Genomic DNA, 22,354 nt, shown 5'->3' on the forward strand with positions numbered 1-22,354 from the left:
TTTACGGCGATATTTTTAAATTATGTATAAGAGTATATACAGTATATATATATATATATATATATATATATATATATATAGATAGATAGATAGATAGATAGATAGATAAATAGTCCCACAATATTCAACATACTGTTACTCGCATATTCGGTTTTTTCTCGCATAAAAATATCTCGGTTACGCTGAACCTAAGTGTGTTCTTTCAAGTACCAGAATAGAATGAACTCTAAGAATAATGAAAAAAGAAAAAAATCGGCTTCCACACGTAAGAATACCCACTTCACTCGAGGAGGAGAATATGAGAGAGAGAGAGAGAGAATTATCGAGTGAAAGTGAGTAAGAAAGACGAAAGAAGCAAGTGAGGAGAATGAGAATACAGACATGTCAGGTGTTACGCTAGGCACATGTTACTCGGACTGTAGTGGTTGAGGTCTCACGTGCTGCAAGGGCAAACCACATGTGAGTCTCTCTCTCTCTCTCTCTCTCTCTCTCTCTGTCAAGTTTTAAGATTTCACATTGCATTTTCTTTTATATTCTTTATTGTTTTAGGTGTCATATCAAAGTCTCTCTCTCTCTCTCTCTCTCTCTCTCTCTCTCTCGTGAGTTTTAAGATTTCACATTGCATTGTCATTTTTACTCTTTATTGCTTTAGATGTTATATCAAACCTCTCTCTCTCCTCTCTCTCTCTCTCTCTCTCTCTCTCTCAGTGAGTTCTAAGATTTCACATTGCATCTTCTTTTTTACTCTATTTTTTTAGGTGTCATATTAAATTATGTGATGTTACCCATTAGTCATTAATCCGTTTATCGCCTTTAAGATGAGTGTTGTAATTCTCTCTTACACTCAAGAAGACTCCTGCACATTAAACACAGTATTTTCTAATATTCTCTGCACGTTTTCCAGAGAACCCCTTAAAATCCCAAAGCATTCGTTTACGTGTTTTTTTTTTCCCTTTAAGAAATTATAATACACTTTGTATGTTACTGTGATCACCTTGGTTATTAACCAAAGACCTTTAATTAATCAAGTATATGGTTTCTTTTTCCATTTTATGGTTACAATAAAGTTTAACCATTCAAAATAAAAAAGAACAGCTTTTTTATTAGCGATTTCTGACGTGATCTTCCATTCTTATGGGACCGAACCTCTCTCTCTCTCTCTCTCTCTCTCTCTCTCTCTCTCTCTCTCTCTGATATATATTTAATGAATATATATATATATATATATATATATATATATATATATATATACTATATACTAGAACTATAACCAGTTGCGGACCTTGACATATCATTTACTTTTCTTTCATGTATCATGGAGGTTGATGAAGCTCTCGATAAGAGAGAGAGAGAGAGAGAGAGAAAGGTCTGCGTACTGATCCAAGTATAGAGGCATAGAATTATCACCATCCGTACGGACTACTTCGAACCAGCAGCCTATTTTCTCTATACTTTGGATAATAAAGAATTCCGGTGGTAAAGGAGAGACAAGAACAGGCATAAATGAAAACGATAACGGATTGAATGAAGAGAAACACAAAGATAATTGGGCGACAGAATCAAATGTTGTGAAGAAAAGGATAACCTTTAATAGTAGCAAACTTTGAGCGCGAGCGCGTTCGTAAATGTGCAACAAATCTTATAAGTCGGAGCAAGAAAAGAAGGAATATTTAACTTTTCCTATTTTTCTTTTGTGAACATTGCCGTTTGGAGCGAAACAGCTAAATATTCCACCTGTCATCCCTAAGTTCGAAAGGTGGTATTATTCAAGCAACATTTTTGTGCTCTCTCTCTCTCTCTCTCTCTCTCTCTCTCTCTCTCTCTCTCTCTCTCTCTCTCTCTCTCTTATAGAGTAAAAGAAGAAGTAGATCTACTTTAGTTAAACATTAATAGTGAAGTGGCACTATCTATCTATATCTATACAGTATATATATATATATATATATATATATATATATATATATATATATATATATATATATATTATTATTGTGTGTTATATGTGTGTGTATATATATATATATATATATATATATATATATATATATATATATATATATACATACATATATATATGTGTATATATATATATATATATATATATATATATATATATATATATATATATATATACTAAATAAGAAAAGCAGTTTACACCACATAGAGTAATTTAATGTTGTATATCATCCATCATTAACTATTGTATTGGATGCCAATTTTATTTAGTTTGTAGAATAATTCAGTACGAGGAATTATATTGACATTATTCTTTTCGGTTAGTACAGTCATTGAAATAATCTGCTTATTTTGATATAGTCTTTAGTGTTTGCATTGTCAGTTCCTTGTATTTTCCATCGCAACCGTGTAAAGTGCTTTTACCAGTAAAATTTATTATTGATATTTGAATATTTTCTTCCAGGAATCGGCAACTTACGGCAGTTTAGAATTCTCGTTGAAATTCTGTTCTTTCGATATTTTTCGTGTGCCATTTTTACGTCAATACAAAATTAAATATTTTTGAATTTGCTTGTATTTATCGGATATTTTCGTCTTTCGTTACTTTGGTAGCTCTTTATTCTTTAAGCGTCTGTTTAGTTAGAGCTTAACTCAAGCTTAGGCATCGTTGTGTAGAAAGAGAGATATAAAGTCGCAAGTTGACAGTTTGCGTAATCTCTGCATTTATATGGACTCTCATTTTACGACTGCTCGGATTTAGTTTTTGTATTTGACCTGTTTATCCAACCAAGGTCACCTGAAAAACACGAGTACTGTGGAATTCGGAAAATCTCTCTCCCTCACTCTTTCTCTTTATTTTGACTTAATTTTGTGGTTTTATTATATTATGAATATGTATGTATTTATATCGGCATATATTTCATGTATGTTTATATTTATAAGATTGTACTCGCGCAAAAAAAAGGTACCGAATAATATTGAAACTTTATGAAAGAAAAAATGCTCGAGAGGCTCGAGAAGTTTAGGGCTAATGCAGCCAGACAGCTTTAATCTCCTAACACGTGACAGACACAGAAACCTTCCAGCCTCTCCAGACTCCCCCTCCCCTCCCCTCCCCTTTACCACTGTTTCTCACTCCCCCCCAATTCCCCACCCATTCCCCTAACCCCTACCTACTGCCCCTGACACATTCCTTGCCATCTCCAAATACATCTTTTGAGAAAGAGGTCAAGTGAAAGTGATCCTAATGGCTGTGTGGTAGTTTTCTAGAAAATGAAAACGTCGATAATGTCGCCTTAAAGAGATGAATGTGGACAGAGTCGTAACTTGACATTCATGGTTCCAGCAAAGCCATGAATGATGAAGTCGACGAGAGTCTATAAAGTGAATTTGTATTTTTGTTTTGTTATGTTCCTTACACTTTGGAAAGTATATTTCTCATATTTAATTATCTTGATGCAAATTTTCAAATAGAAACGACGTATTTTAGGGGAACACACTTCACGCTGACTACAGGAATAACATGAATTCCGTATGGATCATTTCAAACGTACGAGCAAGTCGAATTTTTCACTCTGACTTCATAAGAATTCTAAGGTGTGTATGTGTGTGTGTTTGTGTGCGTATGTGTGTGTGTTTATACTAACGAAAAGACAGAAGTATCGGTATTAGTTCGCGTGAGTGATCTCCAGATAGACCAAACTGAATAGAGAGGAAAAGCACCGGGACCTGAGCAAAGAAATAATCGCATCCCGATTAATTTGCAGGTGAACTGAGGTTAAGCTCTGCGTCATTCTCGGCTTTAATGCTGCTATATTTAAGCAATTTGGCCGAAATAGATTAAGATGCTCAGCAAGGTCGTCTGCGGAAAATGAATGTTGGCGAATGAACTGACGTAGATGAGAGATTATGAGTGATTTGATTTCAAGAATGAAAGACAAGGAATGGCATGCTGCATATATTCGCTCCAACCCCTTATACTACTACTACTGCACTACTACTACAACCCTCTCTTATCCATTGCCGATGTATGAGGGTTATTTTTTTGTGGGGGGGGGGGGGCGGCCTGCTTATCAAGTTTCATGTTAATAAAAGGGAAACGTCACATCTTTATGTATTTGGATGCATTCAGTTTCGTGTTGTTTTTTTATTTTTAATTTTTTTTCCTCTTTTTGGAGAAACTCCGCATGACTGATTCATGTTGTCAGACACAGGTTACTCTTTTATCTCACTTGCATAGTTTGGGAATGGTAGACTTTCATGCATACGTTAAACCTCTCTCTCTCTCTCTCTCTCTCTCTCTCTCTCTCTCTCTCTGCGCGTTTGTGTGAAGAGCAGCTGACCATGCAAGAGATGAAAAGTGATTGTCCCTTTGCTCATTGAAAAACGGTTTCTCAATTACACTTTACATTGTTGGCATATTCGGGAAACTTGAAATTTGAAATGTTCTAATAATATCAGCCGATGACGCTATACTGAGTAAGTTTAAGGTTTCGCTTTTGTGCAACGGAATTCCTGCTTTTTTTTCCCCAACGTTTGTATTGCAACGCAATTAATTTGCAAAAAAAAAATCCTTTATGGAAACATCTTTATTGTACTCTGAAATTTTGTAACCAGCGTGTACATAGTAAATTTCTCATTGGATTTTATTAGCCTGAGAGAGGAGAGAGAGAGAGAGAGAGAGAAGAGAGAGAAGAGAGAGAGAGAGAGAGAGGATTCAAATCAGATCTGGATGTGCTTTGGGAAGATCACCTTTAAGCTTCTTCCACGTGACAACCCCATTATCCTGTCCCCCCCCCCTCCTCTCAGAAGTCTCTCCGGGGGCCTTCCTCTCTCTCTCTCTTCGACGCACACAGAAACCTACACACACAGTACAACGACGCCGCGCTCCTCTGCCCGTTGCTGACGCGTATACCACGCTGACACAGCCCCCTGCCTGCGTATATACCGCCACCAGGAGGGGATGCACCTTCGAGTGCATGAAGCTGCTTGCCGCTGCTGCTGCCTGGCCTGGGCTGCTGCTTCTGCTCCTGCCACTCAATGGTAGGGAGGGGGGCCTTCCTTGGTAGAGGGAGAGAGGAATTGGATACCCAGACTCTCTCTCTCTCTCTCTCTCTCTCTCTCTCTCTCTCTCTCTCTCTCTCTCTCTCTCTCTCTCTCTCAAATTAGCGTCGTGGCACGTGCCTTGAAGCAAATTAAATTTAGTGTAAGTAGCGCGTGGCCTTGAATTTTTTTTTTTTATTGATTTTAAGTTTTAGAAATTGCTCGAAAATGTACTGTTAAAGCATGTTGCATAAAACTATTCCATGCATACGCATTTGTTTACACACACGATACATACATATATATATATATATATATATATATATATATATATTATATATATATATATATATATATATATATATATATATATATATATATATATGTGTGTGTGTGTGTGTGTGTGTGTGTGAGGGAATAATAGAGTACAGCATACAGGCTTTTGAAATAATAAGTGTACATTAATTTCATATTTGTAAGATTATTCAGCATTCTTGACGACCTATAGAACTAAGTTTTATTCGGGGAAATAAAACAGTTTTTACCCGACAGATTCAGCTGGCTTCATGACAGTATTAAGTTTTGCTCCTTCGAGCAACCTGTAATTCAGTAAGATAGCTTCTTTGCAAGACGGTGATTTGGCATATTCTTATTTGCATTGAACTGTGACTAGTTCGTGCATTTGCATGCGGAGATGGTAGTTCTCTGTACAAATAGCGTCTGTAGCAGCCGTCCCATTTGTATTTGCAAAATATGTTTGTTTCAATACCTTGGCTAAATTTTCAACAAATTGCATATATATATATATATATATATATATATATATATATATATATATATATATATATATATATATATATATATATATATATATATAATCACAAATGCGCTTTTATTCCCTTTGTACTCAGATTGTGTCCGTTGCGTTTATGCAAATGTGTTGGAACAGTAATGGGAGAATTTTCCGTAAAACAGTTTTGAATAAAGACAAAATTTTTATTGATTAAAAGTATGCAGAGGAGGTTAACAATGGTCATGAGAAGTCTGTAGGCAAAAATAGAAAAATAGTGTTCAATTGAAACAGCAGCTAACTTGTTTTAAGCTGTTATCATCAAGTCCTTCTGTAATAAGATTATATTTCCTTCTGCCGATGCAAGATACAGATACTAAGTGTTTGAGGACTGAGAAACGGCGCTTTGCCTTTCTCTTCTCCTTACTCTTCAAGAACATTAATGAGAACGACGTTCTCCCCTCTAATGAAGAGTTGATTAACATGTCGGGTCCTTATTTCCCTCTTCTTCCTTTTCCTGATTCTCTTCTTCTTTCCCCCTTCCTCTTCCCCTTCCCCTTCCCCTCCCTCGGTTGGTTTCTGCTCGAAACGATCCCTTTGGGAAAGATCCAGTCGGTGAGCGTCTCGGGCTTCGCTGGTCGAGGGATGCTCCCTGGACACCAGCCTCGATGCTCGTGCCCTTTGGTCGAGGCTTTCAACGCTGTAAGCGCCTTTGAGCTCAAGTTTTTTCTTGGGTATTGCCCCTGGGCCCTGTCTCTGTCTCTCGTCCTTGCCATGGGCCCGTCCCCTTGGCACTGTGCTGCGTATGCCGCCGCGGCCATGACCACGAGATGAGGAGGAGGCTTGCGAAGTTGAAGGAACAACACCTTCGCTCTCCTCTTCGGGTTCCCACCACGATGGTCCCTCGCCACCCATCTCTGATTCGTATTCTTCCGGCTCTGATGCGCTGCTGATTTCCCTGCCTCGAATCGTCAGGTCGCCGATGCACACAAAGTCGGAAACATCTCCTGGAAAATTGGAAATAGCAAGTCATTAGAGTACCTTCAGGTTATATGCAGAAAAAAACTACTATTAACACTAGTATTACTGAAGCTGATGCTGATGCTAAGACTCATGAATTATCTTGGTCAAGTTCTCGTTATTGTTACTAGATATAAGCCACGCAAGTTTTTTTTTTTTTTACAGTGAATAGAGAATACTTTTTTTCACCAACTGAAGAACCTTAAAGTATTAGAAAGTAAACCTCATTAGTAATTAATCACTACAAATACAGTAATCATTAATTTCGGCCATGGAGGTCAAACTTGTAATTACGCGTAACTAAAGTATAGGGAACCCAGAGGCTCTGCGGGACATCATAATTATCTCTGTGGAGATTACTCTTTAATCATCAGCAATTGTGGTAGATTAAGATCCACTATTCTGAATAGTAAGTTGGACATATTACTGCAGTTTGGGTACGACAGTTGATGCATTTTTTGTTTGTTCGTTTACTCTCCTGTCGATGTGTCTTCTTGAATATTTGCTGAATCACGAGTACTTACAGTAACCATACTTGCGTTATTGCGTGAAATTTTATATTGACATGGCCCAAAGGTGGAGGAATTTTTGGCATTTAAATGAGTTTACTTTGTTTTTCTGAAGGGACTTCAGGCATATGAAAAAGTTACCAACAATTTCCTGCATTGTTAAGAAATTTATTTTTCCTTGTTAAAGTGATATATAATATTATTTCGGATGGGACAGAGTACAACCAGTAATCAGGCTGAGAGGGAGGGGATTACTACTACATAAGTCAGGTAAGGAAAGAAATGAAGTGTAGCATAAGATAAAAAGCGTATGGTGGACTTTAGTTACGTATGGCACCGCTGTGCTAGCACCCTATTGTATATCGATGCTATAAAGCATAAAAATTATCTCTCTCTCTCTCTCTCTCTCTCTCTCTCTCTCTCTCTCTCTCTCTCTCTCTCTCCAGGGCCTTAGGGAAGGAAGTTCTTAGGTTGTAAATTACGACGATCACATTTTTTCAATGTCACGGTATTTTTAGTTTTTAATCTTTGTTTACTTTCCGTCAAATGTAGTTTATCATCGATACAAGCTGGCCAGCAGTAATTCTTGCTTCGTCCATTTCATCACGTGCTTTATTACCACTTGGCTACAATAAAGACTATATGTTTTCTGCGCATTAATTTATTGTCAGGAAACTGGAGTTGATTTTTGCCACTGAAAATGTCTTAAAAAATAGCTTCACACTTGCTCGCAGTTCCGTATGACGCACAATGGAGCGAGAAGTGAAACTGCGGTGGGTTCGCTTTGGCGTTCGTTTCTGTCGAGTTTCCTCGCCTCGCTCGTTTTCCTTGCCTTGCTCGTCCACGCTCCGTTTACCACCCCTTCCCCCGTCTCTCTCTCTCACTCTCTCTCTCTCGTCCTTCACACCTCTCGTGAGATAAGTATGAGAACATAGCATTTCCTTCTCACATTGTTCTCGGCTTCCCTTACTGTATACTCTCTTATTTTTAGTTGTCGAGAGCATGCAGTGACTACAACGACCTACTCTCACGCAATTCTGACTCACTTTCCAACTTCAATCCTCCGAGACGCGACAGGCTGAAAGCAGTCGCACTCTAAAAAGTCACATACAACAAGTCCTTAGATATGCCCAGTAACAGCAAGCATAGTGCCATGAATATCACACGAACGTTAATCACATATAGAATTTAAACTCTGTAACATTCAGTTTTAACAGAAAGGGACAACAGAAAAGCGAAACCTTTAAATTTAGCTGGACTCTGTACAGCTTCCTAAAAATGCTCGGTCGTTAAAGGCACTGGCAGAAGACACTAGGGAAGAAGTAGGTTACCTACTAGACTTAATGACTACACGATGACTTGTGCCGATGAACATTCATCGCACTGAGTATCCCAGGTGAAATATTTCGCCATATTACGGTAAATCCTTCGTCAGCCTTGCCAGTCACCAACCAACCCTTTGCTTGGTGCAACCCTTTCCAGGAACGACCAAACTGAAGTATTTCTGTCAGTCAGAAAAAAAGGCCAGAGAGAGAGAGAGAGAAGGAGTTGAACTAATGTGATGGGATGCAGCTCATTTCCTTTCGGATGTCTGTGGTTCCTTGTGTTTTGCCATTGAAGTTAGGAACTTTAACTTAATAACACGACTTTCCACGATACCAGATAACAACAACTCAAAAGTTAAGGGACGTATTCCGGAAAGCAAACTGAATGTTCGTTTCCTACTTACTAACTTCTAGAGACATCTTTTACAGAGGGTCAAACACGTGCACGGCCGAGGCACGCTTACGCTCTTCGCTTTTTGTTTGTCACAAATCTCGTTACACGCGAAAAGAAAGAAATGGCCGTACCGTCGTGAGTGTTAAGAATAGGCAAAAATAATTTTCTTTGGAAAAAAAGAGGTTCAGTCTATTATTTGTGATCCCATACGAAGGATTTGAGAAAGATTTTGAATGCCTTTGGAAAAAAATAATTGAAAAAGTAAAGCGATAAGCCTTGAGGAAGTGTATAGATAAATTAACTTTATTCTCAATGAGACTGGTGAAGAGTATTCCAGGTATCTTTACTGATTACAACAGACAACGCCGCAGATCGAAGATTTGCTTCAACAAAGTTACGATCCAATCCATTACCTGCACTTGATAACTTATTACCAAGTTTTCAATTATTATAATAAATAAAACCTCTTGCATTTTCCCACCGCCATTGCGAAGAATGGGACGAAGATGTTTTGATTAGTGACTGAATATCGGTCCAGAAAGTCTTGTTTCAGTTTCTGAGTGAAATATATGTGTGGTGCATCATTTGATTTTATATAATATATAAACGACGGCCTCATAATATGAACAGAAGGTCTACCATTCGATGTTTCTTTATGGAGACATAATAAAGAATATGTCATGTTAGAATCCACACAACTGTTCTCTGATCATTGTTCAGATGTATTCTGTTTAACTCGGTGTAATTCAGTGACGAACCAGTAGTATTTAAAAGAATTTAAAAAATGTATACAGAACGCGGAAAATGTGTGCCGGAAAAACATGAAATACTTATCAGTGAGGAATGAGAGATACTGCCCATGATAAAGTTAAAAATAAGTGTCTGTTGGAAAATGATTAATGTACGATTCTACATTCGTTTTCTATATGCAACGAATGGACTTAGCGGATCGAGCGGCAAGAGAAGGGACTGTTACCTTTGCACCTTTACTTTCATCTTCTTCCATAATAGGGCTCATTCCCCAGCCCATCCGACGTTCAAGTGAGGAACTTTTCTCCCCGCCACAACCGTTTGTCTGTCGATGGTAATTCCGAAATTGCACTGTTGCTAAAAAGACGAAAGCTACGGGACTAGGAAGTAGGTGTCACACGAGAGAGAGAAATTTCCATGCAATGGAGAATAAAGGGGTCTCCAGTGTTGGGGTCCTGGATGTAGAGAGAGAGAGGGGCGTGGATATGAGAGTGAAGGTGTAGCAAGAACCCAAGGGAATGGGATGGGGATGGGAGGGGGAAGCTGATTGGGGAAGAATAACTTGGGGTTTTTGGGGGGCCCCTTGACACACTGATCGTGAACTTACCCCACTGACGCACGCTGATCTTGGCCTACTTACGTCAACCCCACCTCTATAACCCCCACCTCACCCGGCCACCCACCCCACTCAAACCCTTCCTATTACCTTTCCTAACGCCGTCATCACATTCTCACCGACAAAAGCACTTTTATTTGATTCCCTTCTTTCACCGCCACCAACAGGCTGACATTTCTTTGAACATTCTCGCGTGCGGTGCGCGTTTGCGTGCTTGTGGTTTCCTTTTCGTCCAAAACTCCGCCGCTGTTTTCCTTGTTCGAATGACTTTCGATCTCCCTTCATCGTTACATTTTCGTTGTTACTTTCACCGTCGCTTTCGGGTCTCAGGTCTTCTTCCCTCTTACGTTACTTTCTCTCTTCTCTCTCTCTCTCTCTCTCTCTCTCTTCTTTTCGTGCATATTCTCCATCATCATTATTACCTGTTCGGGTGAATGTTCTCTCCCATCTTTTCGTTCTTAAAGCAGTCGTGTCTTTCGCTTTCCACAGGAATCCCTTTCGATCGTAGTGCGACGCCAGATAACCTGCTATCAGTCAGCCCTTTCCTTCCTGTTACAATTTTATTCGATTAATTTTTGGGGCTGGGTGTTAACAAGTATATTTTTTCCCATATTTTATATTACTTTCTAGATTATTGCTTTTTCTCTCTCTCTCTCTCTCTCTCTCTCTCTCTCTCTCTCTCTCTCTCTCTCTCTCTAATAGCTGCAGTAGCCTATACTGATTTTCTCGTTTTAATGATGTGACTGGTCTACCACGTTATTAGTAAATATCACTGCATGTTGTGGTATTTCGATTTTCTGGTCAAACTAATAGTTTACCAATTTTTCACCAGACTATTATCACTACTGTTACTTTCACTAATATTAGTTCATGTAATACTAAGCAGAGACAGGTGTATTCCCTGAAGAAAAACAAGACTAAAGGTGGGGCGTTCGCTCCGAAGTGTTTGCAAGTTGGGTGGGGGTGGGTGGGAGGGGGTTTGGTTTGTGCAACGAACAACAATAACAATGAGTTGAGCTCCCTCCCCCCCAACCCCCTCCATGCTATGCTTCACTTCCCTCCCAAGGTTTCAAGAGAAATTTGGCTCGCAAGGGGGAAATAAAACTGAGAGCTAAACCGCCATGTATAAGTGATTATGCTATCACTCCTTGAGCTTCGATCCTTCGCACGAAGAAGGATTTCAGTAGGATATCAAAATATGAAGGTGTAAACCCTTTCGTTAGTCGAATTTTCATCTTGACGTCCAGGCAAACAACTCGTAGGCGAAACTCGTCTCCTCTAGCTTTCACTCTTCTCCCTTCACACCCCTCCCATTCATATCCCCATTCCATCTACCCCGTGCAGGTACCTGCTGGTGTCTCTCTGTCTCTCTCTCTCTTTCTCTCTCTCTCTCTCTCTCTCTCAGACGATTCCTTCTCTTTCGCACCACCACTCCTCCCACACCCCTCCCCTTCCCCCGTACCTCAATTCCGCTCACACAACTGCGTGAAATCTGGCTATTTTCGCCGAACCCACCATTATTACCGGAGGGGTTGTAATCTCTAAGCCAAGTGGCGTGTGGTTTTTAACTTTCGCTGTATGATGAAGAGAGAGACACTACAGGAGTGCAAGCACGAGCGTGTGTGCGCGCACACGCGTGTTTAAAAGACGCACGAATGGATATCTATGGATGGGTGGATGGATTCAGGCAGTGTGCCGGAAAAGCGACTTCGGTAGTCACAGTCACCTTGATTCGTTATGTGACTTTAGTGAAAGGCCCGTAGCAGGTATTCCTTCAGAATTCTCATGAACTGAGAAAAAATGGGGAGAAACTAACGCAAAAAAGAAAAGTATTAGAAACCGTGGGATATTCAAGTTTCTAATACTGGTAATCAAATCAGTAAGGTGACTGAAATCTCATAAAAGTTGTCTAATTGTGCGATTATGACCATTCCAGCTAATTTACTTGGGTTCGGATCTTATAGGTTTTAAGCGAAGATTATGAATTGATAAAAGTAGTTGAGCACTGAAGGGCGTATTTTCCTTTGAATTTTCAGTATGAAATATTTATGATCCATTTTAAAAACACGTTTCAGAGGAATATACGTTTATATATATATATATATATATATATATATATATATATATATATATATATATATATATATATATGCACTCTCGTATCATTTATGATAAAAACGATTATCATGCGATTCCCATGCAACTTGTTACACTAACCCCTGCCACCTGTTCGTACTGCTCGGTAACCATTTATGTGAATCAACGGCATGCCTCCACAAGATATCTGTTATTTATGTCCCAATAACATGACAAAATGTGTAGTTTTTCTAGGTACAATATCTGAAAATCGGCTTCTCAATACTGATGCTATTGTAATGTACACATTTTTGTATGGTGGAATCCATACCAAATATTGCATGTAAATTTACCACCTCCTGATGGTAAAAAAATATCCCCTTGTATGGCTTCCCCGTATCGTAGCTACAAGCATTAGTGAGAGGAGAACTGGACTGTTCTTTATGAGAAAGAAAATTTGTGGTCGAGTTCTGGAGTCCCCAAGAGAAGCCCTGTGATTTTGCAGTCTTTACAGGTTCAGACTGAGCCACCTGTTGCCGAATCATACTGGGCGCGACTTTGTACGGGGTCTTCTTGCAAACTGAGGCTTAAGCTTAGGATGATGACATTTTGCATATTTAGCAAAGATGATAACACAAGTTAAACAATCGTGAAATTCATTAGCCTTCCATACTGAAATTTATCTGCTGTATGTGATCTCGTTTGTAATTACACCCGAGTACAAATTTATGTTTTAAAGCTCTCAATATGTCTATCTGTATGTATATATATATATATATATATATATATATATATATATATGTGTGTGTGTGTGTGTGTGTGTGTGTGTATGTATGTATGTATATATATATAAAGGCGTTGTGAAGAAATGAGGAACAAATGGCCTTCCCCGGCCTTGCGGAAATAGAAGAAGCCGCATAAATATGAGAAAAAACGTGAGCAAATTTTGACTGTGAAGCAAAGTTTGTGTGTCCCTTTGTTGTTGCCTTTGGCTGCACGCGTCAAAAAGGCCTCCGAAAGTAGGGCAAGAAAGGGCCCCGGGGGAGGAAGGAGGGGGTGGGGTGGGGGGGGGGGTGGGAATGGAGGGGGCTGGCGAAAAGACGTTCCCTCGTATAACCTTGATCTCATTTTGGATCGTCAGTTGCAAATATATGTCTTTGTGTCTTTATTTTATTGAATATTTAATCTCCATTATCTATTAATTTATGGTCTGGTGACATTATTCAGTGGGATGTTACATTTCATTGTTATTTAGAAGTAGGTGTCACGTGAATGATATAGGTAGCGCTTAAGAAAAACTCTCGCACGGATATTCAAGAAACTTTGTGAAACTGTATGACGCGAATTTAAGTTAAGGATCATAACAATGACGTAGTGGTCATGATTCAAAGCACGAATCTGTTGTGTCCTTCGTTTTGTTAGTCGAGAATGTCATGGAGGATGGTGATGCTGATACGATAACTAATAAATTTCCGATATGTAAACAGTTGCACAGACTGGAAATATATCTGAGTGTACATTATTATCCTTATTGAGTGTTCGTCTGTCACATCTGGATGGGAGATTAATTTCTCGGAGAGTTTGGCATCATCGGAGGTTCCAATATCCCTCGAAAGGACATATTACTTATTGGCATATCGAAAATGTTAAGGCTTTAGCCCAGATCCCCATCTTCCCATCACTAAGTAATATTGCCATTATTACGAGTAGCAGTTGTGGATATTGATATTCGCAAAAATTTCCCTAAGCCAGGTTAATGTTTATGAATAGCAATTCTTACGAAAGATTTCATATGCAGCTTTTTAAAATGAAAAAATGAGTGACCTCAGACGGTTCATTTAAATTTTCGGCGATTTAGCCAAGGTTGCACTGGCTTCAAACACTCGAATAACTAACAGGCAGTGCTACAACCCGACATCAAGCCACTGCAGTAAAACAGATGTTTTATTCCTTAATGTTATCGAAAATAAACGTACCCTGTGAGATGGTACGTCATTTGAAACACCGAATCTTCGTAATTAGAAAGTGGTAAAAGGGATGGTTGGATGGTGCAGGGTTGAGGGGGGGTGGGGTTTGGGGGGTAAGGTGTTAGTGTAGCCAGCGACTCTGGGTTGATCTTGGCCTACTTTTGCTCAACCGCCAACACGACTCCTGGTTGACAACTGAGACAGACCAGCCAACCACCCAGAGGGACCCCCTTTGAAACCCTGGGCTCACCCTTTTCATGATTTCTCTCTATTTTTATCCCTGAATTTTTGCGCTTGCATGTACTAGTTTGCATTTGATATTCCTGTGCTTTGTGTATTCGAGATCTTTTTGTGTCGCTCTTTTTCTTCCTAAAAGAATCAACTTGAATATCTCACATAAAATGACGGGATGGAAACTGTGTATTTATTTTGGTAGGTTTTAGGAATTTATTTTAATGATGGGTGCTTTTACGACAATGTAAAAAAAATCGATTTACCGAAATCTAAGCTTTGAAACGATGATAATTTCTGTTAATAGACATCAGCCAATCTGTTGCGAAGTTTAAGGAAATCGGAAGACTGACTTCCGGCTAGACTAAGATTGCGTAAAACCATTGATGTCTGACGCAGTGCTTAAGACGCCTTTCCTAATTGTTCAAAATGTTTTCGTTCTAGTATTCTTTTCGAAACATGGTACTTCTTTACTGCTACGTTTTCCATCAACCCGAAAAGTAGTACCTTTCAATTTTATGACACGACTAATCAGTTTCTTAAAGCCCACCTCCATTTTTATACTTCAAGGACTTCTATCTGCGTAGTTTACCTGTAGCAACAGCGCTGAGGATAACACTGAATAAGTTTGCCGTATAATTAATATACTTTGAAAGAGCTGACACTTTATGGCTTTTTACGTCAGTCTCGTATGAAGGTTTTTAGTGTTAGTATTCGACAATAAATTTCATTATATTTTACACAGAATAGTACAAAATCCTAACTGAAATCCAGCCCTTGATCTGAATCTGTTTGAATTATTTCTTTAAAAACCTTTGAGTTGAAGAGAGTTTTGGATGAATAAGCGAAGAATTATGCGTATACAAATGCAATTCTCAACATTCCATTTCATCAGTCCTCTAATTGAAGATGCCCGAGAGAGAAAACAAATTCGTCTTTTTTTATAGTGAGCATGATAAAGCAGAAGAGTCTTTTTAACGAAATTCTACAATACGCTCAGCCCATTAATCAACCAAATTCAGTTATTCAACGTGTATTTTTTGTATATAAAACGGCCTTTACTTTTTGCAAATATAAATTCTATAATTGACTGTATACGTAAGTAGGATTCTACCTGTTGATATCAAATCAAGAGTTAGCAATGTGGATGATGTTGAATTTATGACTACAGAATTGGAATTTTTTACGAGTTAACATATATATAATTATTTACCGAGTGCTGGCGTCTTGCAACGAATTTTCTTCTGGAACACCTCATCGACGTCCCTTAGGGCCAAATTCCAGTGTTTGTCGAAGGCTATCACGTAACCCGTCACTAATCCTCTTATCTCACTATGGTTCCTGGTGTAGACCTGAAATGAAGTGGAATGGAATTGTATAGATAATAAAAAAGTTATTACTAAGGCGTAAGGGCCAAAGGAATTTACAATTTGGTGGGCTTCATGTCCTTCAAATGCTTTGTTTCTAAGCTTAAACTTTTTTTATATAATAAAACATTAGTTATATGTCATAAACAAAATTTCAAGTACTAAATAATTATAAGCGAAAAGATAATGGCTATTTCAACGGAAACCATAAGCAGAATCTTTATTGCAGTCTTTTCAAATGTTTTTTTGCACTCAGCGTTGTCACAGATTCGCCAGCTGCGCTTGTTACACTGTTAGTTCTTATCTAAGTTAAGCTTACTCACCGTCCTTGAATTGATTTCCTTTTCTTTATACCTTATTGTTATTGTTCCGCCTCCCTTCCTTCTCCTTTCCCCCATCCAATCTCCCCCTCATTCCCTCCATCCAGTCATCTCAAGTAGCTGCCGCTTATCCCTTAACTTTCCCTCTCTGCTTTGCCACCCTTTATGGCTGTTCTCTCTTCCACTCTCCTCCTCGCCCCAGCCCAGTCTCCCGCCCCCCCCGCAGGTATGACCTCGTCCTTGGCTCTACTGACACCGTCAGATTTCTCCAGCTCAGAATCATAACCCATGTGCTTACTATCTCTCTCTCTCTCTCTCTCTCTCTCTCTCTCTCTCTCTCTCTCTCTCTCTCTCTCTCTTCCTCCTCCTCCTCTCTGTGGAGACCCATTACTGTTGCCATGGTTACAGCGGATGTAAACAAATATTGCTTCCATCACACTTCCGGGTGAAGCTTTCAGCAATTACGTAATAGCCCTCCTCTCTCTCTCTCTCTCTCTCTCTCTCTCTCTCTCTCTCTCTCTCTCTCTCTCGTTGTTTACTTCATCGGGGTTCCACTGCTGTTCTCACTCTCCTCTCAAAAGCTCATTAGATGATCAATAACAAGCGGTCTAATTAAAAGTAACTTAGTGAGAGCTCTTTAACTCATACTGGGTGTCTATCATGTGTTGGGCTCCAAAGGCTTTCATGCATTACAAACGGGCGCCTATGAATCATTGTTGTCTCCCTTTCATTTCGTAATTATCTCATGATTACCTTCATTATCATTAAAATAACAACTGGAAGCGTTGTCTACAAAAAGACATTCATAGTGTGTCATATCCCGCAGCAAAAAACAAAGAGAGAGAGAGAAAAAAACAGTTTGGTCTGGAACCAGAGAAGCTTAAAGTTGAACATCTATTTTCTTGCCAGCCCTTCTCTCTTCACGCTCACCAGACTGCTATGCTGTAAGAACAGCGTCTGGTGTTCGCGCAAGGTGTCAGAGGATAATTAATTTAATGAGAAAAAAGAAATGTCTCGGTTTTCGCTTTAATATACAATAAACAATCATCCCGCTTTGCAGCCAGGAAATAAAGGTGAGATTGTAAATCTGAACTCAAAGATCTCATTGTTTGGTAATGGTAATAGCTTCCGAGCTGAAAATCTTGGATGCAACATTGTTTTTTGTAAAGATAAACTTTGGTGGAGAGAAACTTTTCTATGCTATGATTTTGTGAAGCGAAATCCGCAGATACGCTGTTTTTAACAAAAGTAAATAAATAAAAAACGGTTTTAAACAAAGTTGCATGCAACCACTTATGTATAAATAATTCTACCTTAAAATGTCGAACGGTTTCAACGAGAGCTTGCGTTCCATCATGCAAGTTATCCAGTGATGGAATTCAGCAAAATATTTTTCTGCGTAATAACTCAGTTTCAGTGTGAAATGGATGGAATTGCCTCATTTCATGTCATATTCTGGTTTGCTCTCAAAATATAAGAAACTTGCTGTCGGATGTGTAGATTTGTCACAAATTATTTTTTTTAAGCAAACCAAATTCAAGTATCAACATCTGCTTGTATAATTTGATATCCATGATGAGTGTTTAATAAGCAAATAATTAGTTATCTGTCTTGTTTTTTGACATTAGTAATACCGACCTTCATGGCTGCATAATTATATAAAAGAAAAGTTTTTTTTTAAGGCACCAACCACTTTCCTACTTTGTTCCGCTGTAGTAGTTTTTTTTCGCGTAGATGGGACAATCCCAGTTTCTTAACAAGCCACAAGTCTGGTCTCGCCATTGAGACACGAGTATTGCTGAACCTTCATTACCTTTTAGGATGTCTCCTTCGAAAATATCAAAGGAAATTCCTTCAGCGTGACGTTTACAACAATAGCCCAGTTTGAACGACAAGTTTGCTTTTCCTGTTCAACCCTTAATTACCTCGAAAATCGTGCAGTGCGGAAAACAGTGACATTTTGTGTATTATTGTTACTTTGTTAAGGATTTCAGTCTCCGTACAGATTATTTTCTATTGTGATTAATTTACTGACGTAGTTAATGTAATTTCCAACAACCTTTCCCAATGAAATCACTCATTAACTGATAAGGAAAAATAAGCTGCCATGACAACTGTAGGAGAGAGAGAGTGGGGGAGAGAGCGATTAGGGGTCGTGGTCTAGAGATCACACTTGCAGTGTGGCCACGCAGATGTTGAGTCGAAGTCTGTACATACAACTGGGACTCGAGAAACCGTTAGGATCAGAATGTAGCACCAGACCAAAGGGCCTCTTCGTGGAGGCAGCGATACTGCAGGGCAGAAAGGGCATAAGAATATCCTCCTAACTGATGACCTTGAAAAGATAAAATCGAGAAGTCTGCAGAGTGAAGATAAAACTGAAGCAATAGATGACTGGGGTGGACGTTGTCTGTCTGTGGGAATCGCTTGGATGCAATAAAAATATTAATAGAAGGGAAGGGAACAATGGAGAAAGGGGTCCTGAGGTGATGATGGTGAGGGGGGTGCGGATGGGAGGGGTAGTTAAGGGACGTGTTTGTTAATGTGGGTTTAGAGGGATAGATAGTGCAGTGGTGGTGATGGTCCCTATACCCCCCGACCTTTACCCACTGACCCACATTATACCGGGTGTGCTTCAGCCACAGCTCACTCCTCTGTACCCCTTCCCCTCCCCCTCCCTCCTCCACCATTGATACAGTCCTCTCTCACCTCCCCCCCTCCACCTTTTTACTCTCTTAACCCACTATCATCACAATACAAACACCTGTTTCCTCTTTATCAATACCCCAGTTTACTCCTCTTCTCGACTACTTGTGGCCCTTTCTTGTTCTTCGAGTGTACGCCTACCCCGAGATCTCAACGCAATTGCGACCTTCGAGATAAGAACCATTAATTCTCGTTTAGTGAAACTACAGGAACAGCAGCACTAGTGAGAGTGAGTGGCCGACCCGCTAGAAGGGTTATCACTTTCATTTGTATGTGCGCGATGAAGGGATAATTTAGGATTTCCTTGTACAAATCACAATGCTGAGGAACACCTTTTTATTATTACTTAGACATTCAGTCGTGATTGCAATAAGTTATGAATCGTATAAAAAATTATTCTGGAGTGTGACCTTTCTTTGATTTGTATTTTACTAGTATAAAAAATTTTATGTTTTGGGTTTTGCCTCTATTTTAGGTCGAAAATGGCTAGTGTTTTAAAGCCGAAATGTCCCAATGGAATAAAAATGTTGACTATAGCTCTCGTTTGGCTGTTCCTGATGAGAATCAGATTCCCTAGGAATCAATCTCTAGCAATTACAGACATAAAAATCGTTAGCATTTGAGCATTGGCTTCTTATTCAACCTGACGAGTTCCAAGAAGTATGAGGATTTCACAGTAATCATAAATTTCTACGAAATGATGGTTAATTTATGTAACGGATCTCGTATTTCATCATTACAATGGCTCTCTAAATATTATAAGCGCTCCAGGTTAGAAAAGTTACTGCATTTATTGCTTCCGTTTAATTTACCTCTAAAATGCGCGGACAAGGTCCTTTTTTGAAGGGTTCCTTGAAACATTTATTCAAAAAACAGTGTTTACCAGGCCATCAGTTCAAGATGCTGCTTGGTGCAAGAGTGATATAATTACGTAGATAACTAGAGATCCGTCAAGAATGAAGCATTTTATTAAACGACTGCAATCGTCCAAATGCTGGATGTAACGTATTTTTTATAACGCTCTAAAGATCAAATGTACATTAGTGGGGTACACATAGGGAAAACAAACAAACAAACGGCCACGCGCTAACCGTCCTCTCTCTCTCTCTCTCTCTCTCTCTCTCTCTCTCTCTCTACATCTCTTCTATACATCCCCTAAAGGGAATGCATTGAGAGTGAAAGTTTCGATGGGAGTAGGGGATGGGGGAGGGAGAGGGGAACATTTTTGGGGCAACGCTGGGTTGACCTATTGCAGATGGTGTGCTCTTGGGTTTGTTGATGCTTCGCTCTGAAAGCGTCGGTTGTTTCTGCCCATTCAGTAACAGGATGCTATAACTGCATCTTTCCCGCATCTACTTCCCAAAATTATTTTTGGACGCAGTTGGTCTCTTTATTGAAATTCATACCTGTGGCCTTGATGAAAGATTTTAGCACTCAGGAGCTTCCATCTTTCTTTTCGAGTGCTGATGATGACGACGGTCTTCGTAGCTTAAAGCAGCCAGAAACTTAGTTTGTTATAAGATCAAAATAAAGTGATATAAAAGAAGCCCCAAAAATATCTGTGCATTTTTGCCCGCCTAATGGACGCCGCAATTGTATTGCCGTACTCAGTATATCAATGGTCGTTTATTCTGACGGAGCTTTATTAAAAATACTGGTGCATAGAGTGATAGAGCTGTTGCAGATAGTATCACTTTGCGCTGAAATGTCATTTTATGAAGTAGGATTGCACGGTTATTGGCGATGCGAATACTTTTATGTGATTGTTTTTTTATTGTTGCCGCGTTTTATTTTATGCCGTCGGAATATTTACAATGTTTTTGATGTTCCATAACTTGTGGTAATTTGCAGTTCTAAATATGTAGTCCCTCGCATGAAAATAAAGGATCTCTCTCTCACTATCAACGTGCGCATGCATGCATAACATTTATACATGAACCTTTAAATACATGCCTTTATGTATTTATTAATAATTCTTTTCTATTCCTTTTATTACGTTGCTATAAAATACTAGACCTGTGTGAGTATTTGCTATTATAAACACTTTTTAACCAATATATTTATTCCGTTTTTATGGTCGTATTATTTAACATACGGCTCTCAAACGTTTCATTCATGTATTTGTATTCATTTTTATAGATTTTAGCTTTGGTGTTTAAAAAGAGAACTGTTTGGCTGAATTTTTGAATGTTATATATATATATGTATATGTATTATATATATATATATATATATATATATATATATATATATATATATATATATATATATATATATATATATATTATGTGTGTAAAATGTGTTGTAAATATTACATAATGAAGAGCAGTTACACAAAGATCGTATACTTCGAAGATCGTTCTTGCAAATGTGTAAGGCGAGACGGTTATATGTGCATAATTTCATCTTCAGTTCGAGATCGCTGCTGATCGTACGACAGTTACCGAGAGAACCTCCTCTTTGAAGCTAGTCGTGTGTGACCGAGTAGCTATTTTAGTTGTCTGAAGCATCATCAAACAACCAAAATAGCCGCTCAGTCAAGACACGAGGAAAAGGAAAGTTTTTGTGAAACTGGAGAGACGCGACGAAAGATTGGTTTCTCTCTCACCTTGACTCTGATATTCTCCTGCTGGCAGCGGCGAAGGACAGCCAAGGGCCCCTGGATTTCTTCCATCCGGTTGAGAACATTTCGCTCGCTGCGGCCCCCGGCCCCCTTATCGGTGACCCCGTCAAATTGGGAAGTTTCCGTTTTTTCAGTGCGGTATTTTCATGATTCGAGCACCTCAAACTTACGACATTCATTTCTGTGCTGAGCAACAAACATATTGCAATAAAATTAACCAAACGCAAAAGATAATTAAGGCATTTTCAAACAGTCTAGAAGAAACTGTTCAATTTGTTATTTTCTTAATCAGTAAAATGATCAGAAGTTGAGTAAAAAAAACTGCGATTTTCCCTTGAGTAATTAAAGAGTAAGGTAAGAATATAAAATCAATGGACTGAATAAAAATTGCGAATCCTCTGAGTAATGTTTGAAGGAAAGCTGCTTACCTTGGTCTTCACTGAAATTCCTGTTGGCCGGCACAGGTGCCACTCGACGGGTGGGTATTCCACCTGGTCCCAGAACCTGTTGGAGAAATAATTTATAAATTATCATTTATTTATGAATCATTGCTGTTAATATCAACATTTACAGTAGTTGTTGCTGTCGTTTTGTAAAAGTTTAGAATGACAATTACAGTTCCGGGGACACGTTTGCTTTTGCTATTTTTTCATTCATTTTTT

At 38.9% G+C, this 22,354-nt stretch overlaps 2 protein-coding genes across 25 annotated transcripts in view; one reads left to right on the forward strand and one right to left on the reverse strand.

The window, feature by feature from the left end:
* Positions 1–22,354, forward strand: part of Eip74EF (Ecdysone-induced protein E74) — an 874,816-nt gene that overhangs the window by 346,659 nt on the left and 505,803 nt on the right. The window lies entirely within an intron of this gene.
* Positions 6,077–22,354, reverse strand: part of Lsm11 (U6 snRNA-associated Sm-like protein LSm11) — a 339,755-nt gene continuing 323,477 nt past the window's right edge. The window contains exons 2-6 of the mRNA XM_067099702.1: positions 22,121–22,196; positions 21,916–21,956; positions 21,678–21,782; positions 15,890–16,028; positions 6,077–6,795 (exon numbers count right to left, since the gene is read on the reverse strand). Of these exons, the coding sequence (XP_066955803.1) occupies positions 6,212–6,795; positions 15,890–16,028; positions 21,678–21,782; positions 21,916–21,956; positions 22,121–22,196 (945 nt within the window). The 3' untranslated portion in view covers positions 6,077–6,211. The remainder of the gene's footprint in view (positions 6,796–15,889; positions 16,029–21,677; positions 21,783–21,915; positions 21,957–22,120; positions 22,197–22,354) is intronic.

The sequence above is a fragment of the Macrobrachium rosenbergii genome, chromosome 55 (assembly GCF_040412425.1).
Source record: "Macrobrachium rosenbergii isolate ZJJX-2024 chromosome 55, ASM4041242v1, whole genome shotgun sequence".
Classification (NCBI taxonomy): Eukaryota; Metazoa; Arthropoda; class Malacostraca; order Decapoda; family Palaemonidae; genus Macrobrachium; species Macrobrachium rosenbergii.